Genomic DNA, 19,296 nt, shown 5'->3' with positions numbered 1-19,296 from the left:
GGATATCTTTTGGGGAAAAAATTAATAGACAACAAACTGGAACAAAACAGAGATTATCGCCCAGATAGCGGCCCCAGGGTTGAAAAGAGTCTGTCCCAACAGCCAAATCTTGCAGTTGCACAGAGTGATTCTGAACCACGTGCAGGGCTTGCTCCACACACTGTCCCGCTGTGAGCTCCCAGAGACAGTCCGTGTCTCCCCTTTTCAGACCCCAACAAGGACGCCCTGGTGGAGCTCATCCTGCAGGTGGGCGCCGGGCAGCTGACGGGGCAGCAGAAGGACACTCTGGTCAGGCAGCTGGCCACACTGCTGGGCGTGCTGGACTCGGACATTAGGGTGCAGAAGATCCAGGCCCACTCAGATCTGAGGTATGTATGGGCTGCCTGTGCCAGGTGGGACCTCAGCCCCTAGAGCCCACATCCCACTCAGCAGGACACCACCCACATTCTACTTGCACTTATGGACACCTTTATCCCTCCCATAGGCTTTTTCTTTTCTTTAATTTTTTCTCAAAAGACAGAATAAGGACAATATCATTGTAAACTCTTCTGTCAAGTTTGTAAATGCTTCTGAGTTGAGAATGCTGTGCACAAATAACTTAGTAGGAGAGGAAGCTGACATGTAGCCCTGCTATTTTTTGGAGGGCTAGGACTACAAGTGCAAGTGGCCTGGGGCCTATGAAGACTAAGTGTCATTGCCAGACTTCATATCTTATTCCTGATGCATGCTCACAGGGACTGAAATTTCTTTCAGTGCGAAAGGTTTGTTGCTTCCACTTGTTGTTTTCTGGGAAAACATGAGCATAAAACTCTAGACTTTAACTCTGCCTGCGGTCCTAGAAGGAGGAAAGGAGATGTCTATCCCTCAGGGATGTCCTCCAGATGTAGCTGGTTCTTTATAGCTGTCCCAAGAACCTACCTTCTCCTGGTGCTTACAGCTCTGTGATAGTGTCCATGTGGTGTCCCAGGGAGGTGCTGGGCATGGAGCTGAACTTGGCCTCTGTAGGTGGAGGCTGGGACTGGTCCTCAGTAGGTGGAGTTCTCCAGAGCCCAACTGCTTATCTCCTCACTGCTGCTTTAGACACTTGCGTGTTACTGGCCTGGCTGATTACTTCACCTTCCAGTGTGTGTGTGTCTGTGCACCAGATGTTGTCCTGGGTCTTGGGGTTCCTGTCAGCCTTACACTCTCACAGCTGGCCCCACCATCCTGGGGTGAAATAAGTATATCCTTCTTTATGACAGAGTAGTAGTCACTATGTAAATAACCACATTTACCTGTTGATGTACACAGAGGCCACTTTGAAGATTTTGCTGTAAACATGGATTTACATGTATTACTATCATATGATGTCTTTAACTCAGGAAGATGCCTAGAAAAGCAAGGTGTGGTGATGCTACCTTCATCCAAGCACTTGGGAGGCGGAGGCAGGAGGCTCATTGTAAGTTTGAGGCCAGCCTGTGCTACATAGTGACATTTTGTCTCAAAACAAAACAAAAACAAAAACAAGATACTTAGAAATAGTTGCATCAAATGGAATTTCTATTTTCAGTTTTTTTGAGGAGTTCTGATGTTCATAGTGTTCATAGTGTTGTACTTGTTTACATTCCCACCAACTATGTAGAAGAGTTTCTTTTTCCCTCACAGCCTCGTAAGTATTTTTTATTATTTGACTTTTTTTCATAATAGCCATTCTTCCTAGAGTAACGTGAACTCATATGTTTTAGTTTGCATTTATCTAATGGCCAGTGATGCTGAACACTTTTTCATGTATTTATTGGCCATTTGTACTTCTTCAGAGAAGTGTCTGTTCATTTCATAGCACATTTTCTATTTCTATCTTTTATTTTGAGGGCCCTAATTTTTTTGAGGATCTTTTATTTGGAAGAGTCCAATTTTTTTGATACTCTGCTAATTCTAGATATTGGTCCTGTGTACAGGATGTAGCTGGGGGAATTTCTCCCCATTCTGTAGGCTGTGTCTTCAGTCCGTTGACTGTTTCCTGTGCTGTTCCGAAGCTTTTTAATTTGCTGTGATCCCATTTGTTAATTCTTGATGTTATTTCTTGTGCAATTAGGGCTCTGTTCAGAAAGTCCTTGCCTATGCCTGTGTCTTCAATAGTTTTACCTATTTTATTTTCCAGCAGATTAAATGTTTCCATTTTAATATTTAGGTCTTTGATCTGTTTTTATTTTAGTGTAGGGCATGGTGAGATACGGGGTCTAAATTCGCTCTTCTGCATGTGTTTAGTTAACTGTCCCCATGCCATTGGTTAAAGAGGCTGTCTCCCCTTCGGTGTGTTTTTGGCTCTTTTGTTAAAGATCAGATGACTGAACTGCCTGAGGTTGTTTCTGCACCTTGCATTCTGTTCCAGTAATGTGAGTGTCTGTTTTTGTGCCAGTTCTATGCTATTTTTATCTTTGGAACTTTGTACTATAACTTGAAATCCAGGATTGTGATGCCTTCTGCTTTGCTCCTGTTGCCTAGAATTGCTTTTATTATTCTGTGTCTTCTGGTTCCGTATGAATTTTACGCATTTGTTTTTCTAGTTCTGTGAGGGATAATGTTGGTGTTTTGATCAGGACTGCCTGAAGTCTGTGTATCAGCTTGGGTACTGTGGCCATTTTATAACATCAGTACTCCTTCCGGGGAGTACTGATGTTAGGTCTTCCCTGAAGTTCTTGTAGAAAGAATACAGTGGTGAATTTACCCAGAATTATTGGTACATTTCAAAAAATTATTATTGCTTCATTTTCATTGCCTGTTATTGTATTATTCAAAGTTTTTGTATCTTCTTGATTCACTTTTGGTAATTCATAAGTATCTGGGAATCTTCATTTCTTCTGGATTCTCAAATTTATTGGTATTTAGGTTTTCAAAGTAGTTACTAACCATCTGGACTATAGCAGAATCTTGTAATTTTGCTGTTTTTGTTTCCAATTCACGATTTGTGTCTTTACTTTTTTTTCAGTAAGGTTAATTAAAGATCTGTCTGTTTTGTTTATTCTTTTGAAGAACCAGTTCTTCAATTAATTAATTCTCTGTATTTTAGAAAATTGTTATTTTAGAGAGAATAAAACCAAGCAAAATAAAACAGAATAAATAGAATCAAAACAAGAAAATGTAAATGACACAGGATTTCAAAACAAGGTAACAATACCTCTTCTTGTCTTCAAAATAGCTGCCCATACCTTCAAACATAGTAAAATCAAACAAAATAGAAACAGAATAGAACCAATAAAAAATGAATGGAATAAGGGATTTCAAAGCAAGATAATAGTCAATCCAAAATGGCTACTATAATATATCTTGTTATCTTTGAAATAGCTGCTCATGCCATCAGATACAACAAAATCAAACAAGATAATACAGAATAAAACCACCAAACAAAATAATGAGAATGATAACAGGATTTTAAAACAAGATAATAGGGAATCAACAATGGCCACCACCTTCAGAAGGAGACCCCATAGATGCTACATTGCATATTTTAATCCTCTGTGTAGATCATTAGACTACCAGCTTTAGGCCTGCAAAGTCAGCGAAACACCAAACACTACAAGCAGGAAGTTGTATTTTACCTCATTAGCTATCATCACAGCCTAGTGTATCCCCGATCAGCTGGTCACTTATGGGGTGGGAGGGACATTGGCTCTTCTTGTCTCCCTGCCCACATGCGGGACGAGGCTGGAGTCTGGCTTTCCCCCAGTTAGCCCATGCCGACTCACAGAGGGTCTTAGCTTCTTGTTGACTTCTTGCTCTTCTCTCCTGCAGTTTGTGAATGGTGCCAACTCACAGGGAAGGGCTGGACTCTGGCTCTCCCCAAGTCAGCCTGCACATGGCACCAACTTATAGGAAATCCTAGCTTCTTGTTGACTTCTTCTTAATTCTCTGAATTTTTTTAGGTCTCAATTTCATTAATTCCAGCTCTGTTCTTTATAATTTCCTTTCTCGTCCTGCTTTGTGTTTTGATTGCTCTTGTTTTGCTAGGAAGTGGAGCTGCATCCCTGGTTTATTTGAGCTCACTCTATTTTTCTGATGTGGGCATTCACAACTATAAATTTACCTCTTACGACCACTTTCATTGTGTTGCCTAGGTTCTGGTGTGTTGTACTGGTATTATCATTTGATTCTAGGAGCTGTATAATTTCTTCCTTGATTTCTGAGGGCCATTTATTATTTAAGAGGGTATTATTTAATTTCCATGTGTTTGCATAATGTCTGTGATTTCTGTTGCCATTGATTTCTAGTTTCATTGCACTATGATCTAATAATATTCATGAGATAATTTTGATTCCTTTGTATTTACTTAAGCCTGCTTTGTGGGATAGAATCGTGGCCTGTTTCAGAGAAAGTTCCCTATGGTGCTGAGAAGTATATGTATTTTGTTGAGTTGAACATTCTGTAGTTATCTATTAAGTCCATTCATTCAAAGATTTGGTTCAACCCTGATATTTCCTTGTGATTATTTTGTCTCATTAATGTTTTTGTGACAGTAATGTATTATGGTTGGTCCCTATAATTGTGTTGATGTTTATCTGATCTTATTTTTTTTTTTTTTTTTTGAGACAAAGCCTCACAATGTAGCTCAGGTTGAGCTTGAACTTACTTGTAGCCTAGGCTGCCCAAGAATTCACAACAAGCCTGTCTCAGCCTTCTGAGTGCTGGGATTATACACATGACTTCTATGTCTAATAGTTTTTTTTTTTTTAATTGTGTGTTCTAGGGCTGGGGATTTAACTCAGTGGCCTAAGCGCTTTCCTGGCAAGCCTGAGGTCATGAGTTCAATCCCTGGTACCACCAAAAAAAAAAAAGAAAAGAAATTGTGTGTTCTAGTGGTTGGTGTCTATATATTTATAAGTACATATGTATTTATAATTGTTATCTCCTCCTATTGAATTATTTCCTTAACCAATATGTAATGATCTTCTTTGTTTCTCTGATTAGTCTTGACTTGAAGTCCACTTTGTCTGAACATAGAAGAGGTATTCCTGCTTGTTTTCAGGCCCTCATTGTATGGAATGTTATTTTCACTTCTTTCACTTTAGCCTGTGAAAGTTTTTTGGGATTAAGTGTGTTTCTTGTATATTGCAAACGCTTTTTTCTTTTCTTTCTTTTTTTTTTTTTGAGGTACTGGGGATTGAACTCACGAACCCGTGCTTGCCAGGTAGGCACTTATGCCACTGAGCTAAATTCTTGGCCGTTTGGGTTTTGTTTTTGATCCAAACTGCCAATCTGTTTTTTGACTGGAAAACTGAGAGCATTCCAATTGAGAGTTATTACTGAAAGATGTTTATTTACGCTTGTGATTGCGTTTTTTCCTGTGCTGATCCCTCGTCCTCCTCACTTCTCATCTTGCCTGGTGTACATTCATTCTATTAGGCTTTTGGCGTTGTTGGATTCATTGTCTCTTTCATGGACAGCCTTAAGAACTTTTTGTCATGTTGGTTTGATGATCATGAATATGTTAAGCTGCTCTTTGCTATGGAAAGACTTTATTTCTCCATCAGTTTTGAAAGATAGTTTTTCAGTAAGTTGTTTCCTTTTAGGATTTGAAACCCTTCAAGGCTCTTCTGGCTTAGAGTTTGTGTTGAGAAGTCTACTGTAACCCTAATGAGTTTACCTTTATATTAGGTTGTTGTTTTTCTCTAATAGCTTTTAAGATTCTGTTCTTGTGTTGGACTTCTGGAATTTTTCCTGTGATGTTTTACGGAGTTTTCTCCTGTCCATGGCTTTTTCTATATACCTTATTTATTTGTATGCTAAATTCTTCTCCTGTATTTGGACAGTTTTCTGGTTTTAGTTCTGTAATTAGGCTTTTTTATGCCATTTGTTCTGACTTTACACTAATTCCAGTTGATTGTAGTGTAGTTGTCTTTGTGCCACAGAGTAGCTATTGGATCTATTTGCCACATGCTCTTGTTTTTCAGGTGTCTCGGAATAAGTATGTGGTCTTCGCCATCAGCCTTGTCTTCTAGTTTTGACACTGTCCTCATGTTAGTCACCTCTGCTGCCTGTATTTTAAATACTAAATAAAATATCTGAAAATCAATAAAATCCTAAAGCTGTTTCTTTGACAGATCAGTAAACCTTTAGTAAACCTTTAGGTAGACTGACCAAGAAAAAAAATAGAGACTCAGACTTACTAAAATCAGGACTAAAAGAGGGAACATTGGAACTTTGTAAAAGTAAAAAAAACAAAAACAAAAACAAAAACAAACAAAAAAAAACTGTAAGAAGGTACAGTAAATAGCTGTATCAACATATTAGATAACCTAGATGAAATCAATAAGTTCTTAGAAAGATATAAAATATGAAAACTCAAAGAGAAAAAAATTAAGTATATTGAACTAGTAATTAAAAATTTCCTCAATAATCCTAGGACCATATGACTTCACTGGTAAATTTTCAAACTGTTTGAAGAATTACCACAGTAATTTACAAACTTTTCCCCTCAAAAATAAAAGGAGAGAATATTTCTGAACTCAATTTGTGAAACCTATTTTATTCTGGTACCAAAACCAGACAAAGACATCAAAAGAAAACTAGATCAGTATAAAATCACAGGATCATTTTCATAGGCACAGAGAAAGCATTTGATAAAATCTGCGGTTAAAAACTTCCGGGTCAGATTTTGTCCCCAAAATGATAAGTTCGAGTCCTAAGCCCTGGTACCTGTGAATGTGACCCTGCCGGAAACTGAGTCACTGCATATGTCATTGGCTAAGACGATGTCATACTGAGTATCGTGGAGTAGGGTGGGTTCTTAACCTAATATTAGTCCCTGAGGACACACAGAGACCCACAGGGAAGACACATCCTGGATGACTGAAGCTGAGACCGGGGATCCCTGGTGATACCAGAAACTGAAGGCAGGGGCACATTTTAGATTCCAGCCCCAGAACTGTGACAGAGATTTCTGTTGCATGAAGCCGCCTGTCTGTGGCACTGTTTCATAGCAGCCCTAGGAACTAACACAGATCTGAGTAGATATTTCTCCCACGACCATGTGCATGGGCCAGTGAGCACCCGGGCACAGGTGCTCATCCCCTCACCCATTAGGCAAATACAAATCACAGTCACACAAGGACCACTTCCCTCTTGCCAGGCTGGCTAGAGTACAAACCACAGAGCATGGCAAGTGTCCAAGGGTGTGGACAAATCATAGGCCTATGGTTGGGAATTTAAAATGGGGCAGCCACTATGGGAAAGTCTGGCAGTTTCTCAGAATGTCAGACAAAGGTATCCTAAGACCCACTGATTCTACTCCTAGCTGTATACTCAAGAGAAGTGAAAAATTTACATCCACACAAAAACCTATCCATAGATATTCATAGTACCCATTCACAATAGCCAACAAATGGAAACAACCTTAATATCCAGCAACTGATGAATGAACTAAAATCATCACTTAAAAAACCCAAAAGTCACACAATGAAATATTATTTGGCAAGAAAAAGAATGAAGTACTGATAAATACTACAATGTGAACTTGCAAAACATCTAAATGAAAGAAACCAGACACAGGATCACATGTTGCATGCTTCCATTCATATGAAATGTCCAGAATAACCAGTAGAGACAAAAAGCAGATTCCTAGTTGCCAGAAACTATAAAGGATGAGAGATGAGAAATAAGCACAGTGGGTGTGGGGTGTCTTTGGAGTGCTGTAAAGTTTGAAATGAGACAGTTGTGAGGATTTGTGAATATATTAAAAGCTACTGAATGTTACACTTTAGGAAGAAGAACTCTGTGATGTGTAAATGATACTGCAATGAGAAGGTCAGAGGAGGGCTGGGTGCAGCCCCAGGGAGGTGCCCTCTGCAGGTGGGAGACCAGGCTCCACCCCCAGCAGCCAGAAGTGAAGGAATGGATGAAGCAACCGAGGACTTGTGAATGTTACCATTTCATGGCCATTGCGTGTTTGCCCCCACACGTGGTTCCTCTTCGGTGAAGGCCTGTTTGTGTGTCACCAGCTGCACTGGGGACCGAAGAGAACAGAAACAGTTGCGGTTCCTCTGGCCCGGGCTCTGAGTCTTGTGACTGCCGGCTCGGAGACCCAGGTGGACGTGACCTCTCCCTGTCTCCTCTGCAGCACGGCGATTGTGTTTTATGTCCAGAGCGGGCCGCCTTTCAAGGTACTCAAGGCTGCCCAGGTGGCCCGGAATCTGCACAGACGCCTGTCCAAGGAGAAGGCAGACTTCTTGCTTTTCAAGGTCTTGAGGATTGACACGGCAGGTACGCCCCCTACAGGAACATCCGGAGAGAACAGGCCTTGCCCGCCAGTGGTGAGTTTCACTGGTACAGAAAGAGGTGTGACCTGTGGGCAGTTTGGCCTTAGCACCCAGGGACTTGTTTTGCTTTTGTTCCTGCAGTAGGTTTCTACCGCACGCATTTGCCAGCTACTCTGCCTTGGGAGGAAATAAGAGCAGTAATAGTCACAGGTCAAAAAGGACTTTTGAATTTTCAAGTCAGGGGTTTGCAGTGTTGCTCAGGCTGTCCTTGCACTTTTGGACGCAGTGATCCTCTTGTTGAAGACCAGCCTGGGCTACAAAGTGAGTTCAAGGCCAACCTGAACTGTATAGTGAAACCCTGTCTCAAAAAGAAAAAAAGAAAGAAAAAAGAAAGTAATCCTCTTGCCTCAGCCTCCAAAGTAGCTGGAACTTTGGATATGGATCAAAGCTTTTGAAAACTGAAGGTGGTTTAAAAGTGCCTTTCAGTTATAGCTCTTTTCTTAGTATCTTGCTCTCTATCTCTTCAGGACAAAAAACCCAATCACTGTTCATGGCCTTGTCCTCATTTCCTGAGACACAGGAATAAACATTAGCTCGAAGTGACCATTTCAGCCACTTCAGAGTTCCAAGGGCTACAGCAACTTTTGATCAGTAGATTTAATATGTTTCAAGTACATGTCAAGCTATATTAACTTTCTCAATTATGATGTGGAATAAAATTTTAAAATAACTTCATTTTTTTTCTAGCTATGAAACTATTTGTTTATTCTAGGAAATTTGAACTATCCAGAAAGACCTAAGGAGGAAAATAATCCTTGGGATTGTAAAGTTCAGAATTTCTACTATCCAAAGAACTTTTGTTAATATTTTGATGTACTTCTTTCCAATTGCTCCATCTCTAGGAACATGTAATATAACCCTGTAATATAATCAGGGTAGATATATTTTCATGGTTTCTTTAACTTCGAATCATATTATGATCATTTCTCAAACTCTTCGTACCTCTTTAGTGAGATGTTGCATGGTTCCTCACTGGGTGTGATGATAAGAAATTAAACAGCCAGCCTCCATGCAGGGACTTAAAGACTGATTTTAAATAATATAATCTAAATACATGCTTGTGCATATTCCCGATTTTTATTTTCACCAGATGCCTTCTTAGAGTTTATTTTCTCAGGCTGGAGGGTGCTAAGATTTTTTGCTGCATTTCAAGGCTTCTGCTCTGTGTTGTGCTTTGGCTTTTTCTGCTCTTTGCTTCCTGGTGAGATTCTCAGGGATGAATGATTCCCAGAACCCTGCACCACAAGAGTCTTCAGCAGCACTGAGGGCCCACCCTGTGGAAGGTACAGAAGAGGCAGAACCCGGGCATTCCTTCCCTCCACAGTGACCTCAGGCCTGTCGCCTCTTTGCAGGCTGTCTCCTCACGTGTTCTGGCCATGGCCACTGTGACCCCATCACCAAGCGCTGTGTGTGCTCCCCACTGTGGATGGAGAACCCTGTACAGCGTTACCTGTGGGATGAGGAGAGCAACTGCGGTGAGTGCTGAGGTGGAGGGCTCTGTGCTCCCAGAAATCAGAAACACCCACCTGGCCTCACAGCCGTAAGCTTTCAGCTTGCTCTCGCCTGAAGCCAGGTGAACCAGCTGCTTGCTTGGTAGTACGCCTTTGGGGTGTGTGTCTGGGCTTATGCAGAGAATTCCTCCAGTAAAGAAATGCACTTTGGCACAGCAGATTTGCTGTCTGTCACGGGCATTTCTAAGAAAGAGCTGCTTTGGGTCACGGCTGTATTTCCAGGTTGCAGCTTCCTTGACTCCCTAGGCTTCTGGGGATATGTCCTCTCTTGTGGACCCACTGGAACCAAAAAAGTCTAGACCATTGCCAGTGTCTGCCCGGGCTAAAACCAGTAATTGGAGCTCTAGCATTAGATGTCCAGTTAGGGACCTGTGGGCTCTTTTGGGAGACAAAATGATATTTCCCTGCCAGTCTACTGCTAAGAGTACATTTGTTGTCTTGGGGACCCAGGTGAGCATATTTGGCAGAAGAAAAAGTAAGAGCTGGCTGCCACATGATGTTCCTGTGAATAACGAATAGACTTTTGGCTAAATTTGCTCATAGCCAGCTTTTAAGTCACTGTGCTGAGCAGTGCAAAAGAGTCAAGCCTTAGTCTTTACTCCATCAGCTTCTCTGCACCTGAGTTGCTGTTGCAAAGCTTTTTACATCGGATTTCTTCAGGGATCATTTAGACCTGAATCAGAGTTACCTGATTGCTATTTTCCCTTAGTAGTGTCTTCGTGCCACTGGCAGCCACACAGACACTTGAATGGCTTTGTTAAGACCAAGCTAGAACTTTTAGGGGAAGGCTGTGATTCTTGGGATGGGGAAGGAAGGTTTTGATGTGCCCCATGTGTACGTATAAGAGGCATTCCTACTTCATTGATTCATGCTCATTGTTTTAGGTTATTATGTTCTTGAGAGTAACAGGTGCTCCACAGGGTCCCTGATTTGAATGAATGACCAACAGTGAGGCAGTGGATCATTCTGATGTATTTGTGTCTCGCCCTGCTGTGCCCTGCAGCCAGTCCCCAGGTCATGTCAACACTGATGGCCTCTGCTTGGGTGGACTCGGAGGCGTTTCCTGTGAATCATTGCAGCGAGGTGTTTTCCAAGCTGTGCCTAACCCTGTTCACTCTGGTCTTCTGGTTTTCAGAATGGAGCGTCCTCTACGTGGCCGTGCTGGCTTCGGCTCTCGCAGTGCTCTTGGGAGGCGCAGCCTGGTTTTGTATCTGCTGCTGCAAGAGGTACCTGGCATGTGTATTTTTTCCTAGGAGATAAAGGCACATTACTAGGTGCAGCTCAGACACTGTTTACTTGGATTTGTTAAACTGCTAACTATGGGACAGACACTTTCTACCAGTGACAAGGCCCATTAGCCACTAGGCTCATGGCTAAGTGAATGGCGTGGTCCTGGGGGCAGCTGTCTCCTCCAGTGTTCATGTCCAGGGATGGCAGCCAGCAGCTCTGCATCCTCTCAGTGTGACACGAGTCTCCCACACCCCACTTCAGGGCTCTGCTGGTCTCAGCAGGGAAAGGAATTCTAGAAGTATACTGATATATCTGATAGACTTTGATTGTTTAGTTACATGAACGATCTGATCTATTTAATCCTTTTTAAAACATTTAAAACTTGAAGTGAGGCAGTCATACCACCAGGGAACTTTTGTGTCAGGTTTTTCCTTGGAGCTGATCCCTGAGAAGCCCCTGAGCCCTCTTATAGTCTGAATCTTCCAGAACCTTATGCTCCAACCTCCTTGAGCAGATCTGTAGGAAGAGTGATCACTTGAGTCCTCAGAAGAGAGCATTGTGTCTATTTTTCTGTACAATACATTGTAAATCCTCTCCAATGATATACTCAAAATAATAGGCATACTGAGATTAATAGCTATTTTTCAGAAATCACTTAAGAATTATTTTAGTTTTATTTGTGACTATGTTCCCAATGGTGACTGGTAAAGAGAGCTGTGCTCTGAGAAAGAGGCTTAAACCTCATTAAGTTTCTGCAGAACCTGCAGTGTGCTGTGTGTCACTGACTGGGTGTGAGTTCCACATTCTGCAGCTCTGTGACAGATTTATGAAGCAGACAGTGATGGCGATGATAGCAGTGATAACTGTGAATGCACAGTAAGAATTTCTCATTGTGGTTCATGGCTAAGGGCTTTCTACATATTATCCTCTGTCCTCCCTGCAGGAGGACACAGGGAAGGGGATATAGTTCCTGCTCCCACTTATAGGAGAGAACAAGGAGACACAGAAATCCAAAATAATTTTCTAAAGTGACAGCTAATAAGTGCTAAAGCAGAGGTGATAGGCCCATGGTCTGAATCCCCATCTGACAAGAAAATTGAACTTTCTGTTTGCTCTCTATGTACCTAAGCATGGATGTGTATTTTCAGCTCATCCTCTGCAGCATAGAATGAAGCACAAAGGGCCAGCCTGGTTTTCGTATGTTATGAAAAAAAATAAAAACTGGATTTTGCTAAATCTGGGAATTTACACCCCCACTCCCCAGTATCTCTAATTTCATTTCTGCATCTTTGGACATTCCAGGACACTGTAGTGTCAGAGGAGAACTTGCCCACCTAGGTCTTTCTGAGTACGGACACCCCCTGGATCAACACACAGATGTTAAGAGCTGCTGAGGAGCTCAGGTGTGGGTGAGGCCTGTCCCAGGGGTGATAGTGGCATGGTAGGTCACACCCCTGTGCATTTCTGCAAAATGTTTTTGCAAAATGTACTTAAGCACCTCTGCATTCTGACCTGGGCTCACACATACTCTTCCACAAGATGTGAGTGTTAGATTCTAAAGGCAAAACATTGCCCATTGTGTCTTTACGAATTTGAAATCCTGGATCTTGGTTACCATTCTGAGACCACGAGCTGAGCCTTTCATTGTTCCTTTCAGAAGGAAGAGGACTAAAATAAGGAAAAAAACCAAGTACACCATCCTGGATAACATGGATGAGCAGGAAAGAATGGAACTGAGGCCCAAATATGGTAAGACCATCTCTAGGATACTGAGTACAGGTATTTGGCTGAGTATTACCTTGGGTTTAAAGAAGAATAATAAGCAGTAGTCAGCTTAGAATGAGGAACGTAGGGCTCAGAAGTCTGCAGAAAAGAAGCACAACCATTGATCCTAACCATGTGCTCTGGGGGTAGAGGTGGGTGGAGGTAGGTTGGGGGTGGCTTTGTACCAGAAACATGATGACATTTGGCGGAGAGTTTGGGAAGAGGAATGGGAAATGCCTGTCACTTGCTGGTCCCTGCTGCGTGACCATGGGGCAAACAGTACTTTCTTGAGGAAGGACCCCAGTGTTTACCCCGTGCTTTGTGCTGGGCAGGAGGTAGGGCAGTCATTCGTCTTCCCCAGCTCCTCTCTGAATGCCTTTCCCATTTGTCAGACTGAATATGCAGCCAAGTGACATCTAGACTTTAACAGCAAGCATTTTTCAGCAGCTGTGTTCATAATTCTTGTGCAGAAGATGGACCCTTCACAAAGCATATTGATCCTCACATTTAGAATCGTGCCTCGCCTGCCTCAGTTGACTTTTCGCTTCCCATTTATTAACTGCTGCATCCTTCATGTGCTTCCTGTGGCCCTCTGAGGCTGTGTAACACTGATCCCATGGGTTTTCTGTAGTTAAGGGTTTATGACTCATTCTTTCAGAGGAGCAGAATCATTTGCGGAGCTGTGAGCTATAGTGTTCTCCTGCGGTAGTGTTGAGGGCAAAGGCTCAGGAGCTTGGCCTGAGGGAGGCCGGAGGTCTGATCTGGGGGTATGGCAGGTCCTGCTGAGGCCAGCAGGTTGTGGAGTTAGGAGGTGCTGGCTGCATGTTTGTAATGTGTTTATTGGGTGATCATTGTTTACATCACGCAGTTTAATGCCAGAGTACTGCAGAGCTACTGTATACCTAAAAGCTCAGGGTGTTTTGGGTTGTTTTATCTTGCCTACCTTCCACCTGGGGTGCACCTGTCCTGTTTCTCTGCCTCTTCCCCAGGTTTGGGAACTTGGTTACCTAACCAGCTACCTACCTCTCCTCATCGATTGCACTCTTCTTTATTATTGTCTTCATTTACTACCCTGGCTCAGTTCCTCCCTCTTTTTTTTGAGATGGGGTCTTGCTATGTACTTAAGGCTGGGCTTGAGCTCATTGTGTAGCCCAGGTTGGCCTTGATCTCACAGCAGTCCTCCTGCCTCAGCCTCCCAAGTGCTGTGATTACAGCGCTGTGCCACTATGCCAGGTTGGTTTGTCTTCTTTTAACCTGACCTCTAAACTAGCAGTAATAACAATAATCTTAAACAAGTATTCGTGCTTAAGTCATTCTGCGTATTTTCCACACACTTTATCCACTTAATTCTAATCCAAGTAAGTTAAGCATGTGAAGTATGTACCGAGATTCTCCCTCATTTTACAGAAGAGGAAACTGAGGCACAGGAAAGTGTGCTGAGTGCCCCGGGTGGGCGCAGCTGGAGCCCAGCCTCGTGTCCCCTGCCCCACCATGTCTTAGTCTGGCTGTGTGACAAAGTGCCATAGGCTGGGTGGCTCACACCATGAATGCTCAGAGGGCCGAGGTGGGGGTGGCAGTGGTAGAAGCTTCCCTCACCCGCACCTGGTGGAGGGGGCAGGGCTGCCGTGGGGCCCCTTTTGTGAGCACACTGGTCCTGTTTGTCACCTTCCAGAGGCCCCACCTTTTTTGGGAGTGACACATGATTTTTTGGTGACATAGCTTTTGAACCACAACAGCCCGTGTCTGTGGTTGGTTCTCCTGCATAGTGTGCTTCTGTTCATATCTTAAAATGTTTCCAGTGTGTCATTTCTTTGCTTATGGGATAAAAATCCAGACTTCAGGCTGCAGATTTAGCTCAATGATGTAAGCGTCTGCCTGGCAAGCGCAAGGTCGTGAGTTTGATCCCCAGTACCAAAAACAACAAACAGAAAAATGCAGACTTCATGGTTGCTGTGTTCCTGTGCTTTGCAAGGCCATGGCCTCTTCTCAGCCCCACCTTCATTATTTCCCACCTGAGTCGTATGCTCCAGGATCTGAGGTTTTTTGTTTGTTTGTTTTTAAGACAGGGCCTCTCTGCATTGCCTAGGGTGATCTTGGTTTAAGCATTACCCAAACTGATCTTAAATTCTTTGGTTCAAGCAATCCTCCTGCTTCAGCCTCCTGAGTAGCTGCCACCACACCCAGCTTATCTGCTAAACTAGTTTTCTCTACATCTTTCTGGATGTTTCTAAATACTCCGTGCCCCTTCCCTGTCTTCCTGTCCAAGAGCTCCTCTTTCTACAAATCTCATCCTATGTGAGAAGCAGTCATAGCCATCAGCACGTGCTTGTCTTGTTTCATGTACAAGTTTTTATATCTTACCTCTTTTGAGCTACTGTTTTGGGTGTGTGTGTGTGTTAAACCCCTAGCTAGACTCTAGAAGTTTTTTTTAAGAGAAGCAAACATGGCTTCTTCCTGTTCTGTCTTATTTTGACCCTCAGAAATGAAGTCTACTCAGAACACTTGATGGAACTCCATAGCAAACTCCTAACGGCTTTCCTTTCTCAGAGCTCCCTATGCACCTAATGCCGGGGCAGTATGCTGCGCTGCTGTCTCATTTAATCCCCACCTTAAGCCCCTGAATGCTGCATGTCCCTTTTCTATCTTTTGTTACATCCCAGTTTAATAAATGAGGAGAAAGGAAAACCCAGAGAGGGAGGTTAAATACCTTCCCCAGGGTTACTTAGCTGGAAAGTGTCAAAGCTGGGCATCCAGCCCCTGTTACTGCAGCCCAGGAACCCCACACCACCTGCTGCATTGTGGGTCATTGCTTTGAAGGTGAGAGGGCACAACTTCCTGTTCCTTATGTGTCCTGCAGCCGGAAGGACAGGGCTGAAGGTGACCAATCCTGTTTCTTCTAAGATACTCTGCTGCTTCTCCCCAGGTCTTAAGCATTGCAGCACCGAGCATAACTCCAGCCTGATGGTGTCTGAGTCAGAGTTTGACAGTGACCAGGACACCATTTTCAGCCGAGAACGGATGCAGCGAGGTGACAGCCAGGGTTCCATGAATGACTCCATTGGGAATGGCACTTCCTTCAGCTACTGTTCAAAGGACAGATAATGGTGCAGCACTGAAGCAGGGGACTTGTTCTGCGGCACCACATGCGACACTAGCTTTTGACAGCATCGTTTGTTGCCCCTCCCATGGGCAGGGTGTGTGCCCCTGATGAGCACAAGACTGCTTTCTTGGAATTTTCAAGAAAAAAAGAAACACAGTTTTGCCCGTTTAACTGGGATGCTTGTTAATAGGAATAAAGGCTGGGTAAAACTCCTAAGGTATATACTTATAAGAGTTTTGTAAGTTCGTAGCTGGTACCCTTTCATATTGCTCATGCTAAAATAAAAGGGGACCTTTATTTTAGACCCTTAGGGAAGATGACTTAAACAAGGATGTTGGGATAGCTGGTCACCCTCAGTAGCTGCAGTCACCTTCAAGGACAGCCGGCCAAGCAAGGCTTCTCCAGTCGGACCTGCAGCCTACAGCTGGGTGTCCTCCCTCGGGGAGGCTTGAGTCCTCTCCGTGCTGAGCTTGACACCTTCCCATGCCTTTGCCACAGCCAGCACTGGGTGTGTTCTCTCAAAACCCCCAGAGCTGAGGAAGAACTGAATTCAGGGACTGGAGACAACAGCAGGGGAGGCGGGGTTCAGAACTTGGAGGTTCAAAGTTGACTACAGCATTTAACATTCTTTGTCTTTCATTCTCTAAGAAAAATAGACCCTCACCTCTGTCTCCTATTATCAGCAGTGGAGTTGATTAGTAATTCAGGGAACATGTATCAAGCATGTAATGTATGCTGTGCCCTGGGCCGCCATGAATAAGGGTAACATCTCTGACTGTGTGACTGTTCTGAAGCAGCCTGTCCTGATGGAAACAGGATGGCCTTGATACTCTGGACTACAAGTGCTTCCCAAAGGGCACCTGGATGTAGACATCTGCATGTATGTTTAAAACATATTTAAAAATAAAACAAAAAGATTTATTAAACAGTTTTCTATCAAATCATTGTAAACATGGAAAAAGTTAAACCATTTCTACCCAATTAACTGAAGTTGATTGTAATTCAGCACAGAATTACGTGCTCATTAGTCCCAGCACTCTAGGAAGCGGACACAGGAGAATCCACAAGTTTGAACAACCTGGGCAACTTGGTGACATAGTGAGACCTTGTGTCCAGGTAAAATACACAAAGGGGTTAGGGATGTGGCTCAGTGCAAAGGACCTAGTTTCAGTGCCTCGTACCACAGAAAAAGTAGCCTGCCAAGGTGATTGGTCCCTGCAAGCCCCCAGCTGCTTGTGGTCCTGAGGCTTTGTAATGCCTAGAACATTCTTTGCGGGAAGAACAGGAAGAGAGAGAACCAGTGTTGTGGCATCACCCGAAGAGCATCCTGCTGTGTGTGCTTCATGACTTGCAGTGCAGCCAGGTGCCCAAGTCACACCCTGAGCACTGGATCTGAGAATCCTGCTGCACTGCCCCAGGAACTCCTACCCCAAATGCTGGAGGGTAAAATCTGCAGGGCCCTCAGGGCCTCCTGAGAGTTCTGCTCCTAGGATTTAGAAGGAGCTCTTTTAACATGGCCAAGAGCAAAGAACATGGGGAGAAAGCACCCACCTGTCGCTCCTGTTAGATCTCTGCTGGGCCACCCCTCCCCTGCCATCTCTCTCCTTTTCTGCCCGACTGTCTCAGCCTGGCCTCTGTGACCTTTCTACCAGAGGGGTCTTGAATCTATGGGGGAATTAAAAAATAAACACCACAGTGGTGATGAGAAACGGGGTCTCTTTTCATTACCCCACCCCGCATCAGAGGACAGAGCACAAGCTGGTATGGTCACCTGGCAGTCTTGATCTTGTGCTGCTTGTCATGGTCTTCAGGCGATGGAGCTTCGGGTAAACGGATGGGCTGCAAGAGTATGGGAGAGTGTGCGGGGCTCACAGCCTGGACCAGCATGGATATGTGCTGGTTTCGATTGAGAGAAAGAGGAACAGTATCTACAGCATCAGCAGCCCACACGTTTATACCCACAGAATTCTAAAGACAGTTTGTCACTCAGTAGGCCAGGCATGGTCCCATGAAGGTGGGGAAGAATCGGGGAGCTTGTCGTTTTGAGTGTGACCAAGCTGCTCTAAATCTTGGTTTTATTTTTGAAATTGTATGGCTTCCCTCATGTGTCCACAAGTTATGACTTGCTAATGTAATACTATTAAAAACATACACTAATCTATGTAGAAATGTTGGTGTTTTCTGTAATGCTGTTTTTTTCTTTTTTCTTTTTCTGGTATGGGGGATCGAACTTATGACTGGGGGCTTGCAAGGCAGGCACTTATGCCGCTGAGCTAAATCCCCAGCCCCTGTAATGCTGTTTTAAGGAAGATTTTTTTTTTAATGCTTTCATATAGAGGGAGTCCCTTAAGTATGAGTCAGAAACTGTCACCTGTAGCCTGTTCTCCTGTTCCCTGGCAACTACAAAAAGTGGGTTTTACATTTTTGAATGACTGAAAAGAAATAAAATATTTTGTTTCTTGCGACTTGTATGAAATGGAGATTTTTGTCCATTAAATAAAGTCTTACTGGAACACATCCACGCTTACTCATTTACATGGCTGCACTTAGAGCAAAGTTAAGGAAGTTTGACAGGAATTGTCTACAAAGCCTAAAATGTTTACTGTCTAGCTTTTCTAGAATTGATTTTTCTTCCCTGAAGTCTAATAGTCACTTACTGCAGACAGACTTCGGGGAGGAACTGCGCATGCTCAGCTCCGTGCTTCGGGTTCTCAGGTCACTGCAGCAGGCAGGTGGTGGCGCACTGCTGAGGTCTGGCAGTGTGGCGGCAGCAGAAGTGGTGCGGGGAGTTGGGCAGTCGGACTCCTGAGTGTGTATCCAAGACGGCATAACCTAACCCCGTTTTTATCACTAATAAAGCTGGCTTAAAAAAGTGTCTCTTGAGTACAGTTCACTTAAAATAAGCTGAACATACACAGAATGTAATTCAATGTTCTAATGTGTGTGCACATCACCATGGTCAAGCTCAGGAACAGAGGCACCACCCCCAGAAGCTTCCCTGTGACACCTGGGAACCTCTCCTACCCAGCACCCACTGGAGATTAGTGTGAATATTCTAGAGTTTCATATCAATAGACCCATACAGGACATACCTACTTCTGGAGCATTCTCCCAAGCAACTCCCACTCTGTATTTAACCCTGTCTCTTAGCAGTGTTGGTGAGGTCAGTGCTTATACAGGTCCAGTTGCTGGTGACAACTGAGTTCATTGTCAGGCTGGTAAGAACTCTGCATTGGTTTAGCAGAGACCAGAACTGTGCTTTCTAAAAATAAATGAACCACATCACACACACACACACACACTCGGGCCTCACAGTGGCGGGTAGTGGGGACCCAGCCTCCTCCTCTTTCTGCTTCCCTGTGGCCATCAGGTGGACAGCGTTCTTCTCCCAGGTGCCCCC

The 19,296-nt window shown here is 43.7% G+C and overlaps 1 protein-coding gene across 7 annotated transcripts in view; it reads left to right on the top strand.

Moving 5' to 3' along the window:
* The window catches only part of Kiaa0319 (KIAA0319 ortholog), an 83,920-nt gene extending 65,507 nt beyond the window's left edge, over window positions 1–18,413 (top strand). For 6 of the 7 annotated variants that reach the window (XM_063259959.1, XM_023564723.2, XM_023564721.2 and 3 more), the window contains 6 exons: window positions 209–368; window positions 8,093–8,235; window positions 9,644–9,766; window positions 10,938–11,028; window positions 12,690–12,781; window positions 15,720–18,413. In XM_063259959.1, the coding sequence (XP_063116029.1) occupies window positions 209–368; window positions 8,093–8,235; window positions 9,644–9,766; window positions 10,938–11,028; window positions 12,690–12,781; window positions 15,720–15,898 (788 nt within the window). In that variant the 3' untranslated portion in view covers window positions 15,899–18,413. Of the gene's footprint in view, window positions 1–208; window positions 369–8,092; window positions 8,286–9,643; window positions 9,767–10,937; window positions 11,029–12,689; window positions 12,782–15,719 lie in introns of those variants that run through there. The other variant, XM_023564724.2, reaches the window with a different exon arrangement.
* Window positions 18,414–19,296: the final 883 nt, after the last annotated feature.

This window comes from Cavia porcellus, unplaced genomic scaffold (assembly GCF_034190915.1).
Source record: "Cavia porcellus strain 051 isolate PalLab524CR breed Dunkin Hartley unplaced genomic scaffold, mCavPor4.1 scaffold_13, whole genome shotgun sequence".
NCBI classification, from domain to species: domain Eukaryota; kingdom Metazoa; phylum Chordata; class Mammalia; order Rodentia; family Caviidae; genus Cavia; species Cavia porcellus.
This window is presented reverse-complemented; position numbering and strand designations above follow the sequence as displayed.